This window comes from Lissotriton helveticus, chromosome 5_1, assembly GCF_964261635.1.
Source record: "Lissotriton helveticus chromosome 5_1, aLisHel1.1, whole genome shotgun sequence".
In the NCBI taxonomy this organism is placed as follows: Eukaryota; Metazoa; Chordata; class Amphibia; order Caudata; family Salamandridae; genus Lissotriton; species Lissotriton helveticus.
In genome coordinates, this window is record NC_136065.1 from 332,505,209 (window position 1) to 332,532,477 (window position 27,269).

The following is a 27,269-nucleotide window of genomic DNA, read 5'->3' on the forward strand; positions in this document are numbered from 1 at the left end:
TGGCTTGAGAGCTAATGACTGAGTTCAGAAAGGGCCCCTCTACGTACCTTGCAGGGGGCCCCTCAAATTACATTCCGCAACTGACATCTGCCTGTTGCACGATGTATCAAAATAACTTTACTAAAAAATTAATGTTGGAAATATTACATCTACTACACAAATCAATAGATACAGAATGCTTGCTTCCTGTTTTTTTTACTATTGAAAGCAATGTATTCCATTTTTTCTCAATGGTGTTATACCATCACTGAATCCAGAGCATCTAGGCTGATATCTTGCACAGTGGAGATTGACTGGGAAAGAAGCAATTAAAGAGTTATTGTTTAATGATGTAGGGGCTCCTAAAGATCTGCCTTTGTTAGAGGCACCACTTCCAGCCCAGCCTTCCCCATGCCTTAATCTCTGATGTGATGAGGTGGTGCAGACGACTGTCAGGAGGTAGGCTACCTGCAGCCTTCTCCTGAGGTCAGTCACTACCGGTCCTGACACAGAAGATTTAACCTGCACCTGTGTGGAACCTCCTATGTAGCACACATGACCTTGCTCAAATTCACTTATTTATTTGGCATGTGCACATCCACAGCAACGTAAGGGAACAAATTCCAGCTCCTGCATTACTGCAGGTATCGAATTCATTGTGCAGCAGCAGCAGAGCCCCTGTTACACCAATGATGTAAACGTTTTAGTCAAAGTACCAGGAACATTGGTATTCAGGTTGCCTTTATTAAAGCACTCTTGTGGATTTGGCACATTTACCACATAATGTATCACCCATTGTACAACGATCAGACTTCAACAACAAAACACTCTCACTCAAATGCATCAACTGTGAAAAAGAAAGCTTCAATTGAAACGTTTAATCAAGCATTCAATAAGCATCAACGCTTGCCACATAGTTTGAATATCACACGTATTATCTGGGAAACGACCTTTACAACGACTCATTCACCACAAAGATGTCTTTAGCTTGAATGCCTTTACCACGAAATTCAAGTGTTTCACAGGTACATACAAACCCATTACCCATACATACATGGGTATATATATATATATATATATGCATATGGGTTTATACTTACCATAAAAATAAATACATTAATGGGGAAAGGCAAGCAAGGTAAAGGCATAGTAGTTGTAAAAGATAGTTGTTGTTAAAACGTTAGTGGTTTAGACTAAGTAGGGGTTAAGGAGTAGTTGTTTAGACTGTAGTTGTTCAAGTGGTAGTTGTTCCATCATACAACCGTATTATCTAGCTCTTGAAGGATTTGGTGAGTGCTACTGTGATTTTTATTTTCTGAGGGAAACCTAACCCTCTATGTGCTTCAAACAGGGTGGGAAGACTAACTCGTATCCATGAAAATCTTTTGTTTTACTTTTAATGCCAATTCAAATTTTCAACCAAATATTCTAAATATCGCAGTTATGTCAGGAGAGCAGGTAGAATTTAGAAGGACCATAAACATTTTGCATCTTGTTTATGGTTTTCACCTTGTACCTTTAAATGTCCCACCATGCTGTTCTACAGGGCTGCGCCCTATCAGGCGGAATTTGTAACAAGGCTGGCTTGTGAAGAATAAATGAGGTAGGTCAATTGAGTTAAACCAGTGCGTGAACGTTGGCGGGTGTATTGCTGGATGTAGATTCGCACACATATTCCTGAATCAATTTTACCCAAAGGTCTTCATGACCAGTGTCCCATTCTTTTTTTACCCCTGCGTAAACTCCTAGGGGCATATTCTCAAGAACATGTGATAATTACCTCAAAATAAGCATAACGCAACATTGCACATCGCAGTCTATCATGGGAAAACAACGCTGTGTTAACGGCATATTCACAACATGGCGATACCATGCAATAGGCCCACGATAACATGTCAAATGTCTGTGTTAAAACCAACACGACGCCGAAAAACTACGAAACACCAATGCCAAAATAGTAGCGATGAGGCCAATCGCGATACAAACATCAACGATAACCAGTGACAGGCCTGCGATTCCAATGCGTCATGCGGGAAAATGCTCCATAAAAGCAGAGTAAACAATACGGTGAGATGGCACCGTATGAGCACAACCACACAGCCGTGACGTACAACAAATTACCATTGCCCCTAAACAGACGGGCATCTCCTCACAAACAGTCACAATGTACATTGGCATGCAATCTGAATGTCACCTGCGCCACTGCGGAAACATACTTGGAACACACTGTGACAGTGCATCTCCTCTTCACATTGCAGAGGGACAATCAACACCCCCTGCCCACAGACGTGCCATGTCCATGCTCAAACATGGACCAATGTAGGGGCAGTGACTCCCCCTTTTGTACATGTTGCCCATGTTGTGGGACTTGAGTCACAGAGTGCATCCCTGCATCATGGCGGCACATATCAGACTTCCCCTTTTTGCGCTCCACGTTGCCCCTGGTGCATTTGTGGGCCAAATTGTACTGCCTCTGGGCCTGTGTGTTTGGGGCTCGGAGGGGTGTCATCATCCAAGCACAGAGTGCATATCCTTGATCACCTGTGACAGTGCAGAGAGACATGAGTCAAGACTACGCACTGCATGATGTGTTGGCAGGCTCACTGCTTCATTGGTGTGTGATATGTGTGACTTAGTGAGCCCTTAATGACATGAACGGCCTGTTGCAAATGAGCGGCATCAATGTGTATTACCTAGCCTCACTTCTGCTCCTCCCTCCCCTCGAGCATAGTCACTAGTGTGCGCAGTGCTATGCATCACTTGCACCCCTACGGCGCACAATTGTCATGCCTGTCTGTGCATGTTCACAAGCCTGACTACGACACAGTAATGATGTGCGCGGAAGGTGGCTGGCCATGTGTGTGTAGGCCCATTGCAAGGACAGGGCGGACACAGATGTAGAGCACCTGCCTAGCTGAACTCGCCATGCGGTTGAGGGTTGACATTTGGCGCATGCTGCGTGAATAGCGAAAAACATGTGCGGCATGTGTGATCCCTGACCCCGAGCAGGCATGCCCTCACTCATGTACCCCTTCGGCTGAGCCCGCAATCCCGGGGCATGCTACATCGCAAGATTGTCCATTGCGGGATGGGTGGCGCAGACACAACAACAGAGACAGTCGCATTAGTCAGTTCCTTGGCAAGGCCTAAACTTAACCACACCCAGATTCACCTACGCTGTACTGTTATACGCCTGTCCACTCCGCTGATGTTCAAAAGGAGGTACGACACGGCTACGTGTCCCAGGTCTACCCCACTGCCTGCAGTGACATGGTTTTGCCCACTGTTCACAGCACAATGTAATGTAGTATGGGCCGGGCCCTAATGCATACACAATGACCACACAGACACACTGAGTGAGTTTGTGGAACTGGCTCAGGGAACGTGCACCCGGCCCCTATTATGGCCAGGGTCACATGTCCAGTGACACCTATGCTGGATAGGTGTTGGGTAGTGTAATTCACCCCTCAGGGGTTGGTTGGTGATGGCAACAACCACAACAGTGATCAGACAATCAGCAGTACAAGGTTCAAACAGCAAGGGTCCATGACTTGATCTGCACAGAGTTAGTGGCCCCGGATGCACTGCCGCCGGCCAGGCATACCGCAACAGGACGGTGACTTGCGCTGCACTAAGGTAGGGCCACGCGAGCTGAGCAGGTCCTCGTCGATGTCCAAGGAGAATGTCGCAGAGGGTTGCGGGGGACAGTGGAAGGTGTCCTTCCAGGGCATGATGCAGAGGGCAGAAGCATGCAGAAACAGGCAAATGGCAGAGTTTAAAGCTACAGACTCCTCTTTACCACCATGTCAGTATCAGCTACATGATGATGAAGACAACCCCCAGTCCATGGACTCAGACTCCACCAAAGTTCAACCAGAGAGTGTCCATGAATTTCGGGGCACATACTTAGTGGCACCAGAGCTGAAAGGGGATGCAGTCTGCGATGAGGCCTGTACAATGACATGTACTCTGTCATGAAGGGAGTAGGACTCAGTTCCAATTGTGTGACCCACTCCACCGTAGTGTGTGCCGGAGGCAGCGGTCAGCAGTGGCCCACAGCCACGTGTCATAGGCTTGCGATGCATAGAGTTAGTGGCACCAGTGCAGTTGTTGGTAGTGTCCCATCACCTCCGTAAGGGAGACCCTTTTCAACTCTGGACTGATGCGCGTCTTCCTCTTACTCCTCTCTTTGCGTACTGTGATATGCACACTGCCATGACAAACTCAAGACTCAGTTCCAAATATGTGACCTAGTTGACCGCAGTGTAGGCCAGAGGCAGTGGTCAGCGAGGGTCAACCGCTGTCCAGCCATCTTCTCCTGGTTCTCTAACACACGATGTTGGAATGGCATGCAGAGGAGATTTGTGGCTGATGGAGGTAGTGGCACCAGAGCTTAGTGGGTGTGCAGCCTGCGACGATGCCATGTCCTGCCTGATACGGACTGCATTGGATTGGTCTGAGGCCTGCTGGACCGCAGTGTAGGCCGGAGGCCGAAGTTAGCAGGGGCCCACAGACACGTGTGGTTGGAATGCTATGCATGGCATTGGTGGCACCACATCGAAGGTAGTATAGTGATATAAACTCAGCCATAATTAAATGTCCTCGGCCATAGTGTAATCAAGTCGCAGTTCCAAATGTGTGACCTACTGGTCTGTTGTGTCAGCCGTTGGAGTACGTCAACGAGAAGGTAGTACTGCGGGCCTTTGTCTCGGAGGCCGTGATGGTTTGAGGGGGCTACCGAGGTTGGGGGCCTCGGGCTTGGAGCTTGCAGCTGCATGTGATGAGCCCTCCGTGACACATGCCAGTGTCAGCAGGTGAGCAGTGATGCCTGGATGCTCAGGGGCGGACAAGATGGCTCCGGGGACCAGCTGCACAGGGTGCAGCAGTCGCACAGGATCGCAGGCACCAGCGCTCATGGCATCGGCCTCGTGGCCGGGTGAGAGGTGCCGCCCTGGCAGGGACGTTGGCCATTCAGGAAGAGGACCACACCCAGGGCTACATGCTTTTTATTCACCCCCCCTATGGTAGCCTGGCATACGCCGGGTCTGCTCACTCCAGAACCGCTTACAGGGAGATGTAACAAGCTTCATTTCAGTGATCTCCCCCACTGGCTGGGGTGACATGGTTGCATCCACTGTACACTGCACTCCATACACCAGCGGTGTATGTAGACATGGATATGTCTGTGGTCTACATACTGCAGTCTGTCCAGCACATCTATGCCACACTTGGCATTGTGTATCTTCTCATTTATGGGTCACTTGCCTCCTTCGCACATGCCTGGTTCCCACCTCTCACCACGTTCTGCTAATGTGTGGCTGAGGTGCCATGCCGTTGATGGCTTGTGTACAAGGCTGGCCCAGGTTCCAACAGAACGTTGTGCTGTTGTATCTGGTGGGTGGGCATGTTGTTTGGCATGTTGTATGTGACTTTGTGACATGTGTATTCCCAGAGTTGTGGTTTGCATGATTGTTGATTTGAGGTGTGTGGTGTGTTCATTTGGTTCTTACCAACGAGCAGTGCATTTCTGTAGATGCCAGCTTGGAAGCGCTGGTTGATGATGGACTGTCCGAAGATGTAGGAATCATGCGCACTGCCTGGGTAGTTGGCAACGACGTTGGTGAAGAGTCACCGGTGGTCCACTAATGCCTGCACATTGATGGAATGTGTGTTCTTTCTGTTGCGGTAATTGTATGCAGTGTCGGCAGGGGACACTAGTAGGACATGTGTGCAGTCAATTGCCCCCAACATGTGCGGGTAGCCAGCTATGGCATAGAAGCCTTGCTTGGTCTCCAGATGTTGCTGTGCAGTGTGAGGGAAGTATAGGTACTGGGGTACCAAGCTGATAATGGCATCCAGGACAGATTTGAGGAACTTTGATAGAGCTGGCTGTGAGACTCCTCCTACTCTGGCGGTTGTTGGTTGGAAGGTACCAGAGGCCAACAGGTGCAGCACAGCCAGCAGCTTTGTCTGAGGTGGTATGTTGGTTGTCCGCTGTGTTGGTACCATCAGCCTGTGGGCAATGATGTTCAGGATGCGGAGGATGGTTGTCCTTTTGAGCCTGTAGTGGGCAATGACGTACTCTGGTGTTAAGTCTGTGATGCCGGTGCGTTTTCTGAAGGTCTGCTGTCTGTGTCTGCGCTGCCTCTGTGGTGGTCCAGGGGTGGAGGGGCAGTGGGGGTGGCGGCCTGGGGTGGTGGCGGTGGGTGTTGTAGCCCTGTTGGGGCTCCGAGCTGCATGATCAGAAGCTCCATGGCTTCTGTTTGTCTTCAGGTGTGGCTCTGGACTGGGCTCCCTTTTCCGGTGCAGGCTGTCATCCACTTTACTCCAGGTAAGAGCAGGTGTTTATTTCCTGCTGCTAACGCGCCTTATTGCATGTTTTGTGATCTTATCGCCGATATGGCTGGTCGTTGAGAATGCTGCGGAGTGGTGTTGTCATGGCTTTTGGCATGGGAACACCTACTCTGCATCTCATTCGCGATAGTTGCCGGGGTCATCTGTGACGTTGTGTTTTCCAGCTGCTATCACAGGTAAACTAGTGATCTGTTGGCTGTTAGCACCAGCTTGTGAATGGAGCGATAGTTTTATCGCCACTTTGTCTGCGATAAAGTGCCGATAATTCAGCGATATCTCCTTGAGAATATGCCCTCAAGTTGCACAGCCATCAAAATTACATGTTGTGGGGTAAAAACTCCATTACCTACAATTTGTCCCTTACCCTTAAATTTCACAGGTCAAGCCTGGGTGAAAAGGGCAGGTAACTACTAGTACATATTATGGGCGATTTTAAAAGGCTAAGCTTGGATAAGAGTAAAATTATTGTACCTCAAAAATTGCGGTCCCTGGGAAAACAGATTTTACAGGTTTGATATATATCACATTTCTCCTGGGCCACTTCTAATGAAGCCTAAGATGTGACTGAGGGGCATATGTACAAGCCCCTATCGCCACCACAACGTCACTTTTTCTGACGTTGTGGTGGCAATAGGGGCTTCACCTTATTTACAAGGCAGCGTTAAGCCACTCAACATGGCTTAACGCTGCCTTGTAAATAAGGCCCCCTTTCTCACTATGGTTAGCATGAAAGGGGTGGGCAGTGGGTGATGCAGTGGGCGTTCCACAGCAACATCCATTGATTTTGACGCTGCCCCCTAGGTACAAGGGCAGCATACATAGGAAGCAGCACCAAACTTAAGACCAAGGAAAACTTGCGGGCATATGTACGAGGAAGTGGCTGAGTGAGGTGTTAGCCATCACGGCTTAATGCCCCACTCCGCCACTTCTGAAACGCAAGGCTGCACCATATTTACAAGGATATGGGCAGCCTTGCGTTCCCCCCGCGCTAGCGCTACATTTAGCAGTGTAGCGCCAACGCAGGCACCCTTGCACCATAGTGCAAGGGTGTCTGTGTGCAGGGGAGGATTGTTTATGTGTAGGAAGGTGTCCCTTCCTGCACTCAAGCAATCCTAAAATGCCATTTTGTCACCTTTATGTATGCTGCTTTATGCAGCACACATGAAAGTCACAAAATAGCATTTTATTTACAGATTATTTTATGTACAGGAAGGGGGACATTCCTGTATATAAACAATCCATGGCAGTTTGCTTTTTCTCTGTGTTCTGCACAAGGCAGCACACATGGAAAAAGCAAAAACAAGGAGAAATAATACCTTTTGCTAAGTGTTGCACCAGCGCATGGGGAAAGGCACGGCTGCACCATATCCTTGTAAATATTGCGCAGCCTTGTGTTTCAGATGTGGCGTAGTGGCACGTTAACCCATGACGGCTGATGCCTCACTCTGCCAATTCCTCGTACATATGACCCTAAGTTTGTTTTCTTCCATGAAAGACAAAACCCACTGTTGTTGCTGAATAACATTTTGAGTTGTATCTGTTTCTTTGTAAAACAACACTTCTATTTTATAAAGCATTTGATCCACTATATATCAATAACTATGTGCTTGAAAATGTCATGCTACATTGAAATAGTGCCTCAGAATGAGAATGTCCCATGCACTTTGCCTTTTTAATTATAACCACAAGATATTGTAAAATAAACCCTTTTAATGCAGCTGTATTCAGCATGCCATGCTGTATAATTTAATCTTCAATTACCACATAGTTCTTGTGGCCGTGGTGTTACTAAAAGCTTTTTACTGATGAGATTCCTGTGTACCTAAAAACTTTCACTGATATTTCTAAGATATTATGCCATCATCAGAGCCTGCTTTAGCATTGGTGGCGCCCAGTGCGACAATAATTTTTGACGCCCCCACAACCCATGACCGTCTCCTTGGATTCTCTCACTACCACCGGGCAAAAGTGCCCCCATCTCTCCAATCATAAGTTATGCCTAAAAACTGCACCTACCCTCTGAGGTCTGCACCCCCTCCTCAGGTCAGCTCCCAGTGCGGCCGCATCAGTCGCACTGCCCTAAAGCCGGGCCTGCTGCATCACTACGTTTTTTACCCCTTCAGTTTGTTGATGTAGATCCTTCCTGACCTTTACCAATCTCCTTTTAGATATCCCGTTTTTTTCATATAGTACACTTTTCATTCCTTCAGGACTCCAATTTGTGCCCTGTGATTCCCAAGGCATTAGGGATATGGGTGGTTTGTGACACTCACTGGCTAACATCATCAATGAAATTAGCTAATACTGCTCAGTGATGTGTACCAAAAATAGATGTTTTCTGACGTCATATGAAGCTACAGTCCAGATAGATTTCCATGTGGTTAAAGTGAGTTTGTGTATTGGTTTGAAATGCAGTTAACACCTGATGTAGGGCACCAGGAAACACTAGCTAGCACCTCTGTTTGCTCCATATATTTTCATATTCCCAAAGGGCAGAAGTTAAAAGAGCTCCTCCAAAGGTGAACAAAGTAGCCAAAATGTAATCCTAAATTTACCTGTTCACCTTTTTCAGAGGTGATCTGGACGGAGAATCTGAAAGTGCTGGACGTCACCCCCACCGGTTTCCGAATGACATGGCCACAGCTGCTGTCCATCAGTACTGGATATTATCTGGTGGAATATGCGCCGGTGTCTGAGCCTCATCGAAAGGTCAAAATTAATGTGACTGGGGACCAGACCGGAGTGGTGGTGAGGAACCTGGCACCAGGCATTAGCTACACAGTCACCGTCAAGCCAGAGTCCAAGCAATACATTCAACCTCAAACTGTGCAGGTCACCACCTTAAAAGGTAAACTGTGATTGTTGGTAGTTTCGTAACCACTGGGAGTTTCAAAGACAATTTCAAGAGGCCGGTCAAGACCTAAGGATAGCATTCAAATAGAACTGTCTGCATCAAGAACATCCAGGAAGCAGGACTGGGTAACAGTAAATGATTTGGTGTCATGTAGAAGGAACATTCTTGTTTGTGTTTTGAATGAGAAAAAAATATTACAGACTACACTTTGACCTACTACAACTCCAGGAAGCAGAATCAAGAGAAAAAAGCATTGTATTTCTTTTTTTCTTTCTCCTTCTCCTTCCAATTTCCTGCCTTCCATCCATTTCCCATTGCTCCCTCTCATCCCTTCCTACCCCTCCATCCCCCTTTTCTTCTTCTTCCCTTCATTTTTTACCCTCTTTTCTTAATTCTTCTACCCTGGAGTAACAAGCGAGGCTGACTCAATTTCTTATATATTACAAATCATCATCCAATAGAACTTGGCAAATTCCATTATAGTGCTCTCTTGGATCTTTGCATTGTGTGTAGCCCCCTTCCATCGCTAATATATGCATCCGTTTATTTAACTTGTTGACATATCCTAGTGCCACAAATTACTTCCAATTTTGTCTCTGAGTTTTTAGTGATGCGTTTCCTATGTAGTTTCAAATCCTCACAGATAGTTTTAAGATTTTAAACCATCAAAATCCTTGTGTAAATCCATTCTGGCACTCTCTAAACTCCTTTTGCATCTATTGAGTTTTTTGTCTTTCTTCAGATGGTAAACATTTCAGTCCTTCAATATGTGCCCACTGGTTACTAAGAAATCAGAGATAAGGATTGTGTGTGACACTACTGAACAACATCACAAATTGAGAGAGCTAAGAACTGCTCTTTGATATTTCCCAAGGGCAGAGTTGCCTGACACCAGGTGTTGCTAATGTCTAGATAGCTTAATGTGTGGTTAAAGTGAGATTGTACATTTGAAATGTTTATAGACAACTGATGTAGGGACCAGGATCTCATAGCTGGCACCGCTGTTTACTCATGTATATTGTTTACTCCCAAAGGAAAGAAGTCAACAGAACCTCTCCAGGAGGGAAGGTGGCAGTGAAAAGGTCCTTTTTAATTTATTGGTTCATTTTTTTCAGAGGTGATCTGGATAGGGAATCTGAAAGTGCTTGATGTCACTCCCAGCAGTTTCCGACTGACATGGCCACAGCTGCTGTCTACCAATACTGGATATTATGTGGTGGAATATGCACCAGTGTCTGAGCCTCATCGGAAGGTGAGAATGAACGTGCCTGGGGATCAGACTGGAGTGGTGGTGAAGGACCTTGCACCAGGCACTAGCTACACAGTCACCGTCACCCCGGAGTCCAATGAGCAGTACATCCAACCTCAAACTGTGCAGGTCACCACCTCGAAAGGTAACCATCCAGTACATCTGCAGTGTTCAATGTGATCAAACGTATATATTAAAATAAATGGATCACAAAGAGGAAACATAAACTACCCCAGAAAGAGATTGTTGTTAAACTTCTGTCTGTTTTCAGTCCTCATTAGAGACTTTCAAACCTTCATAATTAGAATGAAGCTGAAAACAAGTAAGCATAGATGAAAAGCTGTGCATTTTATATAAGAGACTGGTGGAGGCTTATTAGTCATAGGGGATTTAAAAGGCAATTTCAAGAGGTAGGGCATGGCCTTGGGATATCATTCAATTAGCTCTCTCTGGGCCATAGACAGGGTCACACATTTTGGGAAAAGGGGGAACCAGGACTTGGGCAGGGTAAATAAATTGTTGTCCTATTTAGAGAAGACTTTCATGGTTTTTTTTTTGGTTTTTTTTAATGAGAAACAATTCAAGAATATATGTTATTTAACTAAAATGACATTATTTACTACAAAGGCAATACTTTTTTGTTTTTTTCTCTCCACTTCTTCGTCTTTTCTGCCTACCAAACCTTCTGATTGTTCCCTTCCTGCCACTTTTTCAGATATAATCTGGACAGAGAATCTGAAAGTGCTTGATGTCACTCCCAGCAGTTTCCGACTGACATGGCCACCGCTGCTGTCCATCAATACTGCATATTATGTGGTGGAATATGCACCTGTGTCTGAGCCTCATCGAAAGGTCAGAATGACAGTGGCTGGGGTCCAGACTGGAGTGGTGGTGAGGAACCTGGCACCGGGCACTAGCTACACAGTCACCGTGGCCCCGGAGTCCAGAGGGCAGTACATCCAACCTCAAACTGTGCAAGTCACCACCTTGAAAGGTAATCCTCCAGTACCTCCTCAGTGACCAATCTGGTCAGATTTATACTGTAAAACAGATGGATCCCCAAAGGGGACACATAAGCTACTTAACAAAGAGATTGTTAGCAAACGTTTGCTGTGTTCAGTTATCCTTTCAGACACCCTTGATCATTAGAACGCAACTATTTAATATCAGTTATTGGTTATCTATAGAATATTTTATGTACTTGATTGTTATAGGTTTTTTCCCCGTTGGAAGAGTTAAGGGCACTCCAACAGAGAGGTCCTGGCCTTAAATTGCCATTTAGAAAGGACTTTGGAAGATACGCCCAAGAACAGTTGGGTGTGGTGGAGAACCTCAAATGCTGTCAGGGAGTATTTGTCTTTTGAAGAGTGAAAAAGAAGTAGAAAAGAACAGGACTGGTCCAAGAATGTTTGCTGTCTAGGTTCACCTGCCACCTCAATTGTCGTGAAGTTCAAGGCCATCTCCTTGACATAAGTTATTTCTGACTTTGTGGTTGCTTGAGCTAGGCTGCTATTGAATTATAGAATCTCCTATGTGTACATGACCTTTTTACCTCCAGTGTAGTAGGCAAGGAAGTAGCCAAGAAACTTAAAACAATTTAAAGTAGAACATTGTAGCCTTCAGGCAATTCACAAGGTCCATCTCCCAATCTCGTCTACCAGAGAAGCAACAGGTGAGACCTCCACAATCTCAGGGCTCCTGGCACCCAACTGCTCGTGCATTGGCGCAAGTGGGAGGAGTAGCACTCACCTAGGTTAAAATGCACAATGACCCGCTCATAGAAGCAACATTGGCATCCACAAACTTGTCCCTCCTGACGCATCTTATAATTTAATTTAACCACTTACCTTGTGCTCGCAGCATTGCTGAGTCGGTGATACGGCGAGCACAGGGTAATTGTGTTTTTAAATTTTATTTTATGTTACTTTCCCTATTCCGTTGTCTGTCCGCTTCCCACTCCCACCCCACCCCGTCCCGCCGTCTCACCGCTGTTACCTGTGCCGGCCGCGCCTGGTTTTCTTCCATGTAAGACAAAACACACTGTTATTCCTAAATAAAATTTTGAGTTGTATCTCTTTGTTTGTAAATCAACCTTTCTATTTTCTAAAGCATTTGATCATTTTATATCAATAATTATGTGTGTGAAAATGTCATGCTACATTTATAATAGTGTCTCAGAATAAGAATGTGCCATACACGTTGCTTTTATTCCCATAAGATTCTGTAAAATATTCCCATAAGCTGTTCAACTCAGCATGCCATACTGTATAATTTTATCTTCTATTATTTATTTTTATTTTGGAGTTTTATATAGCGCGAACTAGAACCGAACCGAATCAGTTATCAGAGCGCTTTACATAGCACCAGTTACGTTACATGAGGACACACTTTCATTTTTTTAGGCACGGGGAGATTAAGTGATTTGCCCAGAATCACAGGGGGTTATTGGCGTCGTTACCGAGACTCGAACCCAGATCCCCAGGTCCGAGGTCAAGCGCCTTAGCCGTTAGGCCAACCCCTATTATCACATAGTTGTTGTGACCCTGGTATTGCTCGAAGCTTTATGGCAATGAGATTCATTTGTACTGCCAAATCTTCACTTATATTTTTAAGATAATATAAAATCAATACGTTTTAATTTCCTCCCTTCAATATGCTAGTGGAGATCCATCGTGGCCTTTACCAATCTCCTTTAGGATGTGCTGGGTTTTTGTCTTCCTCATATGCTAAACTTTTCAGTCCTTCAATATTTGCCCACTCGTTACTAAGGTATCAGAGTTAAGGGTTGTGTGTGAGACTTACTAAAAAACATCCCAATTGAAATGAGATAAGAACTGCTCAGTGATGTGTAACAAGTACGGAGTTGTCTGGTGTCATTGGCTGGTACAATCCAGATAGATTTGTATGTGGTTAAAGTGAGTTTGTGCAGTGGTTTGGAAGGTTCAGACACAGCTGATGTTTGACTTCAGGAACTCATAGTGGCCACTATTGTTTACTCCATGTGCATGAATATCCTCCAAGGACAGACGTCAACAGCCAAAAAGCAATCTTAAATTTGCACTTTATCCTTCTTAGAGGTGATCTGGACTGAAAATCTGAAAGTCCTGGATGTCACCCCAAGCAGTTTCCGACTGATATGGCCACAGATGCTGACCATCAATACTGGATATTATCTGGTGGAATATGCACCTGTGTCGGAGCCTCATCGAAAGGTGAGAATGAACGTGACTGGGGACCAGATCGGAGTGGTGGTAAGGAACCTGGCACCAGGCATTAGCTACACCGTCACCGTCAAGCCGGAGTCCAAGCAATACATCCAACCTCAAACTATGCAGGTCACCACCTTGAGAGGTAATCATCTGATACTTCTGCAGTGTCAAATTCTATCAAAGTTATATTATAAAAACAAACAGATCACAAAGGGGAAACGTAAACTATCCCAGAAGGAGATTGTTGTCAGAATTCTGTTTGTTGTCAGTCATACTTAGAAGTTTGATGGAGGTTTAATAACCACAGGGAGTTTGAAAGACAATTTCCAGAGGCAGATAATAGCCTAGGGACAGCATTCAAATGGCACTTTCTGGGTCAAGTACATGTTAACACGTTTTGGGGATTGGTGAACACTACTGGGTCAAGGTAAATCTTTTAGGGCCTGATTACAATGTTGGGTGAACACCATCTCAGTCCTGGGACTGACCGACCTCCAGTCGACAGTCCTGACCAGCTAATTACAATGCGACTGAACAATGTTCAGATGCATGCTCCCATTTCTCAATGGGAGCTCATATTAGGGCCTTAAACCGCCCGTAACACAAACTTCCATTGAGAAACGGGAGGTGTTATTCATTCACGCACCCCGTGGCAGGCACCTCAAGATGCCTGCCGCAAGGTGCACAGATCAACAGAGGGACTACATAGGTGCCGCCTCGGGCCCGAATCGGAGGCTGCACGCACAAGGGGGTCCTGCTGGGGGCCCCCAAACACACTTTCGGACATGGTTTCCATGTCGGACATGCCAGCATGGAAACTATGTCGGAAACCGTGCATCGTAATCCCAAGGGCGGAAAGGCCCGCCCTTTGGGATTATGAGCGGGCTCCATGAGCCAGTTTACTTTCCAATCACCAGCATTGTAATGCGGCGGTCGGAAAGTAAACCAAGCAGCCAATTACGATGCAGCCAGGAAGGCTCCGACCGTCGATCGGAGCCTGTACGGGACACATTGTGATTGGCCCTTAAGTGTCTGGTTTAGAGTGGAGTTTCTTTTTTTTATGAGAATAAAATAATTCCAGAATATATTTTGCCCTACTAAAATTCCAGGAAATTCAACGAGAAAAAAATTCCGTCCTCTTCCTTGCCTTCCATCTCTTTCTCGTTGTTGAATACCTCTGCCCTTCCTACCTTCGCCTCTTCTCTTTCTCCTTCTTTCCCTTCCCTTTTTTTATCCTCTTTCCTTAATTCTTCTTTTCTACAGAAACATGCAAAGCCGATTCAATTTCTTATAGCATTAATCATTTTCCAAGAGTGTTTTGTCAAACTCCAATATAGATATCCATGGAATCATTGCATTCGACGCTGCTCCCTTGAATTGCTTATACATTCATCAGTTTATTTAACCGGTTGAAGTATTCTAGTACTGCAAATTACTTCCAATGTTGTCATTTAGGGCCATATTTATGGCCAAGTCAGTCAGCGCAGCAAATTACCTTGCTGCGCTGCACTGCGTGAGAGGGAAAGGACAGGATTGCACTGTATTTAAGTCAATATAGCGTGTTCCACCATTTACCCCTGTACTGGCGCCCTTTCGGCTGCCTAGCGCTAACGTAGGCACCCGTGCCTTCAATGTAAAGAGGATTCATTTTGTGCAGGAAGTGACACCTTCCTACACAAAACAACCTCCTGAGGCGTTTTGCTTCTTCTTTGTGTGCTGTAGAACGCAGCACACATAGAAAGAGGAAAAAGGAGGAGAAATAAAGATATTTCTCCTCCTTACGACTCACCCAGGGAGGCATAAGTTTCTGGCACATTCCCAGGTCTACCACTTCTGGTAAATCTGGAAATGCGTCAAAATACATGGATGTGATGTGGAAATACCCACTCAAAGACCATGGAATTGCCTCCCTGGCATAGAGTAATGCAATGTAGCAAAATGCGCTGTGTTGAATTAGTCGCGATTTAGGAAGGTGGCCTTGCGTAGTTTAATAGATCTCATTTTGAAGTTGCGTCACACTTGCACCTAGTGGCGTGGTGCAAGAGCGGAGCAAAGGGCCTTGTTAATATGCCCCTGGATTTCTAGTGATGAGATTCATTTGTAGTTCCAAATCCTCACTGATAGTTTTAGGATATTAAGCTTTCAATAGGTCTTTATTGAAGGCTTTGAATATATTGGTGTAGATCTGTCGCGGCCATTGCTAATTTCCTTTTACATATATAGCGTTTATTGTCTTTCTTCATGTGATAAACCTTTCAGTCCTTCAATATTTACCCTGTGCTTACTGGTATCGAGAGATTGGTGGAAGTTTGAAAGACAAATTTAAGAGGCAGGTCAGCGTCTTGGGAAAGTATTTAAAAAGCACTTTCTGGGTCAAAAACATGTTCACACATTTTGGAGCTTGTGTCACCGGGACTGGGGCAGGCTTAATCATTTTCTTTCTTATTTAGAGGGGGCTTTTTTATCAGGAAATGCAATAGAGAGAAAAAAAGACATGTTTTTCATTTTGTTTCCCCCCCTTCTCCTTCCTCTTTTCTGCCTTCTGTTACTTTCTTATTGTTTCTTCTCTGCCCCTCACCCTTTCCTGTCGTTTTTCTTCTTCATCCCCATACCTTCTTTTTTCACCCTTCTGCCCTTCTTCATTGAAACCACGAGGAAGAAAGTGGATAAAAAAGTCCCCTTAAATGTATTTGTTCACTTTTTCAGAGGTGATCTGGACAGAGAACCTAGAGGTGCTGGACATCACTCCCTGGAGCTTCCGTCTGACATGGCCACAGCTGCTGTCCATTTACACTGGATACTACCAGGTGGAATACGCACCTATATCTGAGCCTGATCGAAAGGTGATAGTGAACGTGGCTGGAGACCGGACCGGAGTGGAGGTACAGTACCTGACACCTGGTACCGTCTACAAAGTCACCGTCACCCCAAAGTCCAACGAGCAGTACATCCAACCTAAATCTATGCAAGTCACCACCTTAAAAGGTAATCTTCCAGTACTTCTGCAGTGAAAAATCTGATCAAATTTATATTGAAAAACAAATAGATCCCAAAGGACAAACATAAATCCTAGAAAGAGATTCTTGTCAAATCTGTGTCTGTTTTTGCTTATCTATTCTGACTTTTAATCATTAGAATGCAGCTACTTAACAGCAAGTATAGGTGAAAAACAGCAGATTGAGGAAGGTTTATTTCCCACAAGGAGAGTTAAGGGCAATTCAAGACGCCTGTCATGGCCCAGGGAAGGCATTCAGAAAACACTTTGAAGGGTACAGAGAAGAATATTTTTAGCTAGGGAGAACCTGAATGCGGTTGCAGAGTAATTGCCTATTAATGTCTGAAGTAAAATTAGAAAGAACAGGGAGGATGGAAGAGTATTTGTCACTCTAGGCAGAGTGAATTTTTAACACCCGCCCAATCCATGTCTTACACTAGACAGTGTCTCCCCACCTGGAAGAATGTGGGCATGTAGGTCTATCATAGAAACATCTCTGTTCAAGAACATGGGTTGTGAGATGGAAAAGTCAGATGAAGTTTTTCGTACAGTAACTATTCCAGAAGTGATAAAATTCTAGAAACATGGATAGCCGAAAGACCCTACAATGCACATTGGAGATCATAGGGGACTCAACAACGGTGGAGTCTATTGTTGGCATTAGAAGAGAATTCCTTACTGGCACCCAACGCGTCCACTGGAGACCCCGATCCTCCCTGAGGAAGTGGGCCTAGCCAGCAAAACCCAAGGCCACAAACATACCAGGCCTGATCCCCACTAATCCCGAAACTCACAGCTCAGTACAGCATTTTGCCACCAAGGAATTAATTGCCCAGACAATAGGAGAAGCGGTGGTGCTGGTGAGTCCAACATTTAACATTGATGTTAAGCAGTGCGTATTCTATCGACCAACAGCATTGCTGGATATCGTTGTTAACTTATATATGAAGATTCTGGCGACCCAGCTTAACACAGTACTTTCCACTCTGGTACACCCAGACCAGAGCGACTTCATCCTGGGGCGTCAGGGGGTAGCATTAACCAACATGTGTACAGCATAGAGGGAAATAGGCCAGTAGCGTATGGTAGTTTCAGCATGGAGGGAGTGGGAACACACACACACATATGCACTCACTCACTCACACCCATTCACAAAACTCACTCACAAATACACAAACATACATACATGCATGCACCAAACATCAAAAAACATAAAACTTACCTGCACTGCCTTAAAGGTGCCAGGAGGGTTGGAACTGCTGCCAATGAGGGAAGATAGCAGTCTCTATCTCATTACAGAGTGGTAAGGGGTCAATGAGACTGCTGATTCCACCCCACTCTGTGATGAGGTGTCACTGATTAATACTCGCCCTGGGCACTTCAAAACTCAAACTGTAGCACCCAGGTGCGAGGCAATCAGTGACGCTCCCCTTTGTCACAAAGGGGAGGGCATTGAGGCACTCTTGCCAAGCTGAGGAGATCACGCAAAACTCAATAAAATGTTTGAAGAATATTTAAATTAAAAAATAAATTCCTACCTAAAGTAAAATATATATAATGGTATTAATGATTGTTAATTATTCAAATTGATGTATTCAATTAGTTAACAGTAATATAATTATATTTTAGTAGGAATTAATGTGACATTAATATACTAAATTCAAAAATATTGCAAAACTATTTTATAATTTAATTATAAATATGTATTCTTTTTAGATTTTAACATAAAATTATATTTATTTATATGTTTAACTATTTTAAATTATTTAATTCAATTTAACATGGTTTCCTATGAGGGTTTAATTTAAGTTCTTACCTCCGTTATTTTCCATTGGAGGGTTTTGCTGTGATAGTAGTCAGGCATGTCTGGTCTGGAATTACACTCATAATTTTGTCTCCACCCCCTTTTCTGGGAGTGGAGACTTCTAAGTCTACATCTTTTGAGTAACTTTAACTCAGATTTTGTGAATAGCCAAAAGTAATAAAGTTTCTCAAAAGTGAAAGAGTAAATTACTCGCAAGTGTATGTTAACTTTGTTAATAGCCCCATTGATGTTCTGCCTATGCCTACTTCCAGTGTCTAGTGTCATTGACGTTAAAGGTTATGGGGTTATGACATGCTCCTTTACTTGTGTAGACCTTTGCATTGACTGTGGAACTCTATCGTGCTCTCAGGATCTGGGGTCCTCCATTTTTGTGGAGCTCTTGCCTGCTTTTTTTTTGTAATGGCGCTGTTTGGCCTGAACGAAGTTGAGGTTTGCTGATCTTTGGGTCTGCTAGTATTGAATTACTCACCTCCTTCCTGACTGCTTGCTGTTGTCAACAATGGCTCCTATGGCTGGTGTTACCTGATGGCAAGCGTGTGTCTCCTCCATCGTGTCTCACAATAAAATTAGAGGCTGCATCTTGAGGGACTACGTTAAGGATGCTGTTGGTGTTTCTCATTGTGTGTTTTCAACTATATGATTGAGGTGCCACACAAGCTGTTGGGTGTCAGGTGCACCAGGATTGTGGAAGTCTTCCCTCTTGATTCTCTGGTGATGGAGGTTAGGATATGAACTTCGTGAATTGCCTGGAGGTCACCATATTCTACTTGGAATTCTTTTCAGTATCTTTACTACATGGTGGGGAAAAAGGCCACATACACACAGTAGATTCTATAACTCAATAGCAACATTTTTCAAAGCAGCCAGTAAACTTTACCACACAAATAACGTATGCCAAGGAGATGGCATGGACCCGTGAAGATGGGTAACACTACTCCACTAGACCGTTAAAGAGATTATTTATTTTATTTATTTTCAAAGTTTTATATAGCGCGAACAAGATCTTCACAGATATCAGAGCGCTTTACATAGAGGGGTACATGAGGGAACATATTCAAACAATAAATCACTAGATCATACAGTACAAATAGGTGGCTACAAAGCCCATCACGAGAGTAATAAGACAGGTTCCTATGGGCCTTGAGGCCCATAGGAACCTATGGCAATTACCGAATCGGTAAATACCGATTCAGTAAAATTACCGAATTGACAAGGGGGACAGGGTGTCACTTTGACACCCTGTTGCACCCCTGATTCAGGCTTGTGTGCCACATGGCACAGGTGTACATGCACAGATGTGCATGTACACAGGAATTCGTTATTTACCATGCAATAGTATTACATGGTAAATAACTAATTCTTAGGGGCCTATATAGATTTACCGATTCGGTAAATTTACCGAATCGGTATTTTACAGAATCGGTAAATTTACAGAATCGGTAAATTTACCGATTCTGTAAAATATAGGCCCCCTACACCTCAATCACCAAATACCGGACGGTAACGGCCGAAATCGGCCATTACCGACTGGTATTTGGTGACCTACATCTGGCCCTTAATTTGTTAAAAAAAAATAAGTGCCAGGCCCTCCTCAGGAGACCACCACAGCTTGCACCACACATTGCCACTGTCAGCACTGCTAATGACAGTACCTACACAACTATTAATCATCACACTGCTAGAGGTGTGAAAATTCACACTGTTCGAGGCCCCCAAAGATATAAGAATAACTTGGGTGGCAGGTATTAGTTGTTTTTAATTTATATTGAATTAATAAACAACTGTTCTGCTCATCTTTATATTTCTGAAAAAGCGCCACCATTTGGCAGTTGTCATAAGTGCCAGTGCAGAGCACCACAAACCTCTGGTTCAAATTAAGCACTGGAGCCTCTGAAAGACACCCAGGATCCTGTAGAGAAGACAGATAGTGACGTAAAGATGTGAGAGATCCATAAGGTGAGAAGAGGAAGGGGCAGAAGAAGAGGTAGAAAGAACCAGGGGAGAAAGCAGCATTGGTTTTACAGAAAAGAGGATAGTCATGGGAGATTGAGATGGAGAAAGCCAAAGACTGCAGGAGAAGAAAAAGAAACTAGAACGAGTGGAAACAATGTTTGGTGTAAGGAAGAGAACCAGAAAGAGAGACATTGGTAAAAGGAAAGAGCAGGATCAGAGGAAATAGGGAAAACGAGAAGATACAATGGAAATAGAACAGAAAGAAAAGAAGAGAGAAGAGAGAAGAGATGGTCATAAGAGAGGAGAGGAAGATAGACAAATGCAAAGACGAGAGTGGTGAAGAGAGGCAGAACAAAGAGGCAGGAAAGAAGTGGATTCAAAGAACAAAGGGAGACTGAGAGCAAAAAGGGAATGAAAAATGAAGACCTGACAAAAGGCGAAACTAAGGAGCAAGACATAAGGAGCGGGGGAAGAAAGAAGAGTCATTGCATCTGCAGAGAGAATTACATCTATAATGTACATAACAGCCTAGGTTATTTCAAACCTGAAAGGTGTACTGATCCACATCAAACCAAATGGGTACTGGCTGTGGCTTCTCGTCAGCTTCGGTTTGTAGTCCAGTTTACCAAGAGGTGTTAAAGGGCCTTGTCTAATGCTTTACTGCAGCTTATGGTATGCAAGAGGACCAAGAAGAGGAACTCAAAGTGATCAATGTACACGAAAGAGCGAATAGGACAAGTGGAGAATACATACGTTGCACAGAATTGAGGATTAATTGCTGTTCTATAAAAAGGAGTTTCAAGTAAATCATGTCCAACAGCAACAACAGCTAATACATTGGTATCTTGATTTGCTTGCTGCAGAACAACCATAAATCACTAATCCACTAAAAGTGCCCAGCATAATTAATTACAGAAAGATGTAATAGAATAGGTTTGGTGCTGTGCCACATTCAATAAACTAGATCTGTCATCACCATGACAACTTTATTTCGATCGAAAGATGATAAAAATAACCCTAACTATTAGAAATCCACCACATTTTCTTAAAGCCATACAATCCAGATCATTTGAGAACTATAACACAATAATTAATAAAAACGAAGTAATCACAGACCAGGAATCCCACTGATCTCCCAACTACAGTGCAAATACATTTGTGCAAATTAGCAATAAACTGCAGTTTTCATCATACATTAGATAAGGACTCCAGATGTCTAACTTCCAAGTCCCATAGCACATAGAAGTAGCCCTAAATACTTGGCAATTAAAGTGCAGTTTGTTTATAGACTAAAACATACCTTAAAATATTTAGAAACATTACTCAATATACAATTTCATCACATAAAAAAAAACTTCATTGGTAGTAACAAAGTGCAGGTTTTACAAAAGAGCTAGAACAGTCCTTCCATAAAGGTCATAGGATATCATATGGGAGAAATATGCTAAACACCTATACAATAAGATTTTGTGTCATTAGCTACAGTCTAGCTTGGATACATTTAGTTCACCAGATCCATGCCAACATAAGGCATCTTGCGATAGAAAATACCACCAAACTGGAACTATCAGTCCTGAGAATCCGGAAAGCCTCCAAATGCCTCTGGCAACCAGGTTCCTGCACAGGGGTACTATCAATTTGGCTCTTTGGCAGCCCTAGGCCGGGCAGAAGAATAAAATGTGAATTAGGTACTAGGGGGACCTTCCACATGCTGGACATACATCTCCCGCAGGTAATACACCAGACCACTTATTACAGATGGCTTTGGTTGGAAGGGATTTATACCTGAATTGGTTATGCAGTTTCCGAGCTAGTGGAGGCATGATTTCGTAGATTGTACTCTGATGCAGGGTATAATATCAGTAAACTCCACTGTCAGAGATCCTTTACATCTGCCAATGGTTTCAACAGACACATACTCCCAATATAATATTTTTTTATATTAATTTTAAAAAGAGTAAATCTACTCTGGATACAACTAAAACCTCTGCAGACCAAGTTTCCCCAGTACAGTTTTAATATGGGTCAGCCATGGTATGTTTCGGACACCAGCAGGAACCAACCGGTCACTTAGCCTTCTTGATATGCTCCTAGAGCAGCCGAGGTCCATAACCTGTGCCAATACATCAAGGGTCTGCATTCAGCTTTCAAACCAATCTTTTTTATTGCCATACCCAAATGCAAAGGAATCAACGGAGTTCTCATTGGAAGGGCAAAAAGTGATGTCATAAATCTATTTTCTGCCATTTACAGTATACTACTATTTGCCTACCCCCAGATCTCTGAGCCGTATAAGACTGCTCCCAGAGCTCTAACATTATACATTTTCAGTGCCTGGGCAACTTTCTTAGAAGCTGTTTTTTGGATCTTAGATATATTTGTATTATACTGCAGTAGGGATACATGTGATTTTTGTAGTTGCAAAGTCCAGACTAAATCTAGGATTAGTCTTAACCCCAAATAGTCAAACCTAGAGATATGTTCTATGGGACCATTTCCCTCATTTAGCCTGCATTTGTAATCCTTAGTCTACCTAGGATTAAAAAGCATACATTTCGTTTTTGAGCTACTAAGCCCCAACTCGCGCTCTTCACAACGGGCATTCAAATTATTTAAAAGCTGTGGCAGACCCATAGGAGATTTGGAAAGCAGTAAAGTATAATCAATGAAAAGCAAAACGGAAACCCTCCTTCCTGCCATTTTTGAGATATCACAGCCTTTTGTATCCAGCCACTCCACCACGTCATTTATATACAATGAAAGCAAAGTAGGGGCCAGGCCACAACCCTGTCTAACACCATGCTTAACCATTACTGGCTCAGTAAGTTAACCCTGATCCCCCCACTTGACCCTTGCATAATTTACGGCATTCAGCCGTGCAAGGATTGCAAACAAATTAGAGGGAATACCCATCCTATCTGGGCCCATCCACAATTCCAACCAGCTCAAATGCTGCACACAACTCAACAAAGGCAACAAAAAGCTGACCCCTGTTGATTGCTACAGTCTTCCAATAGATACAAGTAAAACTAAAGACCTCTTCAGTAGTACTAATGTCATGAAAATCTGACAATACATTATTGCTTTTAATTCATTCTTGGAGATGGGCTAATACCTGATTGAAGAAAATCGTCGGTGGCACATCTACAAGGCTAATTGGAGGGTAGTTACTAGGAACATTGTGATGGCTGTTCTTGTAAATAGGTATACTCTCTGCACCCTACCGGGAAACCTGGAGCATCATATCCTTTAATATTGAATTTGATAGGTGGCTGATAGACAGACCCCAAACATCCAAACGGGCCAGAAAAGCTTTTTAGACCCTGGGGCTTTTTACGCTAGGCTAGCCTTAATTGCCTCCACTGACTCGCTTATCTCCAAATTTTGAAGTATTTTGATTTCTTATTTAATAGCCAAAGAAGGATCGATACCATCCCACAAAGATTCCTCAATGCTTGAATACAATTACTGAAGTGAGTCAGTCACTCCTGGGGTAGGACAAAATATTCCAGTTCTTTCCTGGAGCCACTTTCTCTCTATGCCAAAGTTTTCCAAAAACCTTTATTATCTTTACAACTCATGCCACGGAACAAGTTTCCCAAAGCGTGTACTCTGAGGCTCACTTGGCTTTAGCAAATTCCCTTTTATAGTTAGCCCAACATAACATTAAATCACCGATTCTTAGTTTTGGCTGCAGAAATTAGCAGTGTATTTGCTATTCTGCATGCTTTATTATACCACAGAGCGGCCTTCAAATTTTTATTAGCACACTTATTACCTTGTACGAAGAGATCTCTAATTGATTCAAAAAGTACTTCATGGTCTTCCTCCGGGGTCAAAACTCTCTCCTCAGGGGAAAATCCATCCAGTTTCACTATTAGATCCTTAACTTTACTTACTACCATTCCCAAAACCTATGGACTCTTCTCAACCCATTCCCACACATGGCTTTCCCATTGTTAGTATTTGAAACCTCTCCTACTTCAATATTACTTAGAATTTGGGGACTTTCAGCAACACTACCCAGTAGCAACAAACTTAAGGCATTGTGGTCGCTAACAACCCTGTCTATTACGGATGTATGTCGTTACAACGCATGCTTTTTCCACGCATGCCTTTACAACGCAGGTTTTACAACGACTTGCGTTGGAGGAGCTGGATAGTGAATAGTTTAATTTACTATTCCAACTCCAGTCCTCGTGGATAGTAGGGAAGGTGTTGGATAGTAAATTAAACTATTCCCTATCCTACAGCGCCCCCCAGCGCAATTCGTTGTAACAAATTGCGTTGTAAAAGTTGCGTGGTAAAGGTAGTGCGTGGTAAAAGTTGCATTGTAAACGCTGTTTACCGTCTATTACAACAATATAACACACAAACGGCCATAGCTTCAAATCAACTAAAAATAATAATTTGACTGGAACGGCCCAGTCTATTAAAAGTGTGCCTACCTTCACTATCAGACACAGTTCTCCCACTTGCTGTTCTAAGGTCACATTTTATGGTTCAAATCTTTTTATTGCATTTTAGCAAAGAGACACAGTAACAATCAGAGAGCGTGAGGCTCCACTTCAAGAAGTACAGTTTTTCTGCATCAACAAAATCCCTCACAGTCCCACCCCACCACCCACTCCCTCCTCCCTGGAATACTCACTCGAAAGGCTTTATCTTGTAGCTCACTTCTTTACATTAGGAGCCTCATTATAGTCCTGGTCTGCAAAGTGGCTCGATGTTAAAGTCCATATAGTTCCGGAATAAGTTGTTTTTCTGAGGTCTTCATAACTAGCCATTTATTGAAAGGGGTGAGGGCCCCCTGTGCCCCAGCTCATATTGACAGTGGGACCCAGCCCATATTTGCGGATGTGTCAGCCAGTGGCATACCTGTAGGCAATGCATCCTCTCCGAATCCAGAAGTGCATAGCCTGTGTGCAGTTGCTCGAAAGGGAAAGGGCCCTCCTTGTCAAAGAGATGACCAATAGAGCAGCATCCAGCAGTTTGCCAATGCTGAAATGCTTTTTGGTCAAGTTCCACTGTGAAATCAGAGTTATCTATTACCGGCATTCAATGAAAGGGGAACGACGATAGACCCTTGCTCGATGCCACCCAGTCCCACACCCGAGTGTAGCCTTGTTAATCAGCGAAGAGTACAAGCTCCATGGGTGTAGTGCCTTGAGGAGGAAGGGGACCTTCCACAGGGGTAAGTATGTGACCACACGATCCAAAACAACGAATGTTTCTCCGATTCCTACCTGGACCACTCTACTAAATAAGGGAGTTGGGTCGCATGATAATACTATAGGAGATTTGGAATTCCCAAGCCGCCCCCTCACTTGTGGGTCTGTATCCCTGGTTGGCTTCATTCGGGGTTTCCCATCAGCCTAAACGAAGCGCTTAATCTCACCTTGCAGGGTCTGTATCATGCCTACGGGAGGGTCTATCGGATGAGTCTGGAACAGAAATAGTATTTTGGGAAGTACAGTCATTTTTAGGGCCACTATACGACCTATCCAGGACTGTCGGTATTGTCTTCATTGTGCCAGGTCCCTGGTTTGTTAGAGTATTATACAGTAATTAAGAGACGTGGTTTGGCGGACTGTTGGGGCTAGCTGAACTCCCAAATAGTAGATGGATGTGGACACCCATTGGAAGGAGTATTGGCAAGTGAGTTGTTCAACAGTCTCTGGAAAGTCTGACAGGTTAAGGGCCTGCAATTGTTGGATTTGGATCAGAAACCAGCTGCTGTGCTAAAGCTCTCAACCTCCTTCCAGAAGGCTGGGAGAGTCGTGACCAGATTATCCAAGGCCACGATCACATCATCCGCATAGAGGCTAAGGTTGTGCTCCTCCCCTCCAAAGGTGACCCCTATAAATTTGGGATTGACCTGTATACACTGAGATAAGGGTAACATGTACAGTGTGAACAGAAGGGGTGAGAGCAGACACTCCTGCCTTGTGCCTCTGCAAAGGGGAAAGGGATCAGAAGACAGCCCAGACCGTCACTTGGGGTTGCCCGTAATTACTAAGGATCCATGTGCTAAAACATTTGCCAAGGTCAAAATGCTTGGGCTAACATTGCCTCCAAATGAGGCCAGTGCACCAGATTAAACGCTTTCTCAGTGTCCATGGCCAGTACCATAATTTCCCTGCCAGAGAGGATGGCCTTGTCAATTAATTGTATTGACGCTGCATTGTCTGCATTGTCTGTGTGGGACAATTCGAGAGTAGAAACCCGGTTCCCCATCTCCACCAGCTCCCACCGGACATTTTTCAAGTCGTAGGACAAGTCCTGTTTAACCATCTGGAGGTAATCTCTGAGGGAGGCGAACAGAGCCTCCAGAAGGGAGCACATCATCCTCTGCCTCACACTGCACTGCCGGGACCTGTGGACGATCTCCCTTCTGGGACCGGCTGAGTTTGGTGAGGATGTCTTTTAGAGTAAGATCCTTCTTCACCTGGGCTGTAGTGATGCCAGTGCACAGCCCCTACATGAAACTGGGAGAAAAGGCGTTACTATTACACAGAAGGTGCATTCCGGAGGGTGGGTACAGTCTGGCTATGCCATCTAGCTGATGGGCTTCCGGGAAGTCTTGCACTATGTATATACCGCCTGCCTAGTTGCACCAAGTGACTTCCAAGTTGACTCGTGGTCCGTCCCGGTGGTATGGGGATTGTCTCTTACTCCCTGTCTGTGTCCCAGAAAAGAGGTCTCCACTCTGCGGTCACCGCCTTGTTTACTGCGTCGCCTAAAGTGGGCAGCTGGTTGAATCTCTAAGAAAGTTCTGTCCCCGGGGGTTTCACCCCAGCTCTAACTGTGGCACCCTTTTCAATCAGGCGCAACGTTGCTAGTCCTCAGGG

The 27,269-nt window shown here is 44.3% G+C and overlaps 1 protein-coding gene across 3 annotated transcripts in view; it reads left to right on the top strand.

The window, feature by feature from the left end:
* VWA1 (von Willebrand factor A domain containing 1) overlaps positions 1–27,269 on the top strand; it is a 369,137-nt gene that overhangs the window by 293,088 nt on the left and 48,780 nt on the right. The window contains exons 9-13 of one of the 3 annotated variants that reach the window (XM_078642405.1): positions 8,906–9,181; positions 10,303–10,581; positions 11,152–11,430; positions 13,512–13,787; positions 16,352–16,630. In XM_078642405.1, the coding sequence (XP_078498531.1) occupies positions 8,906–9,181; positions 10,303–10,581; positions 11,152–11,430; positions 13,512–13,787; positions 16,352–16,630 (1,389 nt within the window). The remainder of the gene's footprint in view (positions 1–8,905; positions 9,182–10,302; positions 10,582–11,151; positions 11,431–13,511; positions 13,788–16,351; positions 16,631–27,269) is intronic. The other 2 variants (XM_078642406.1, XM_078642407.1) reach the window with 2 other exon arrangements.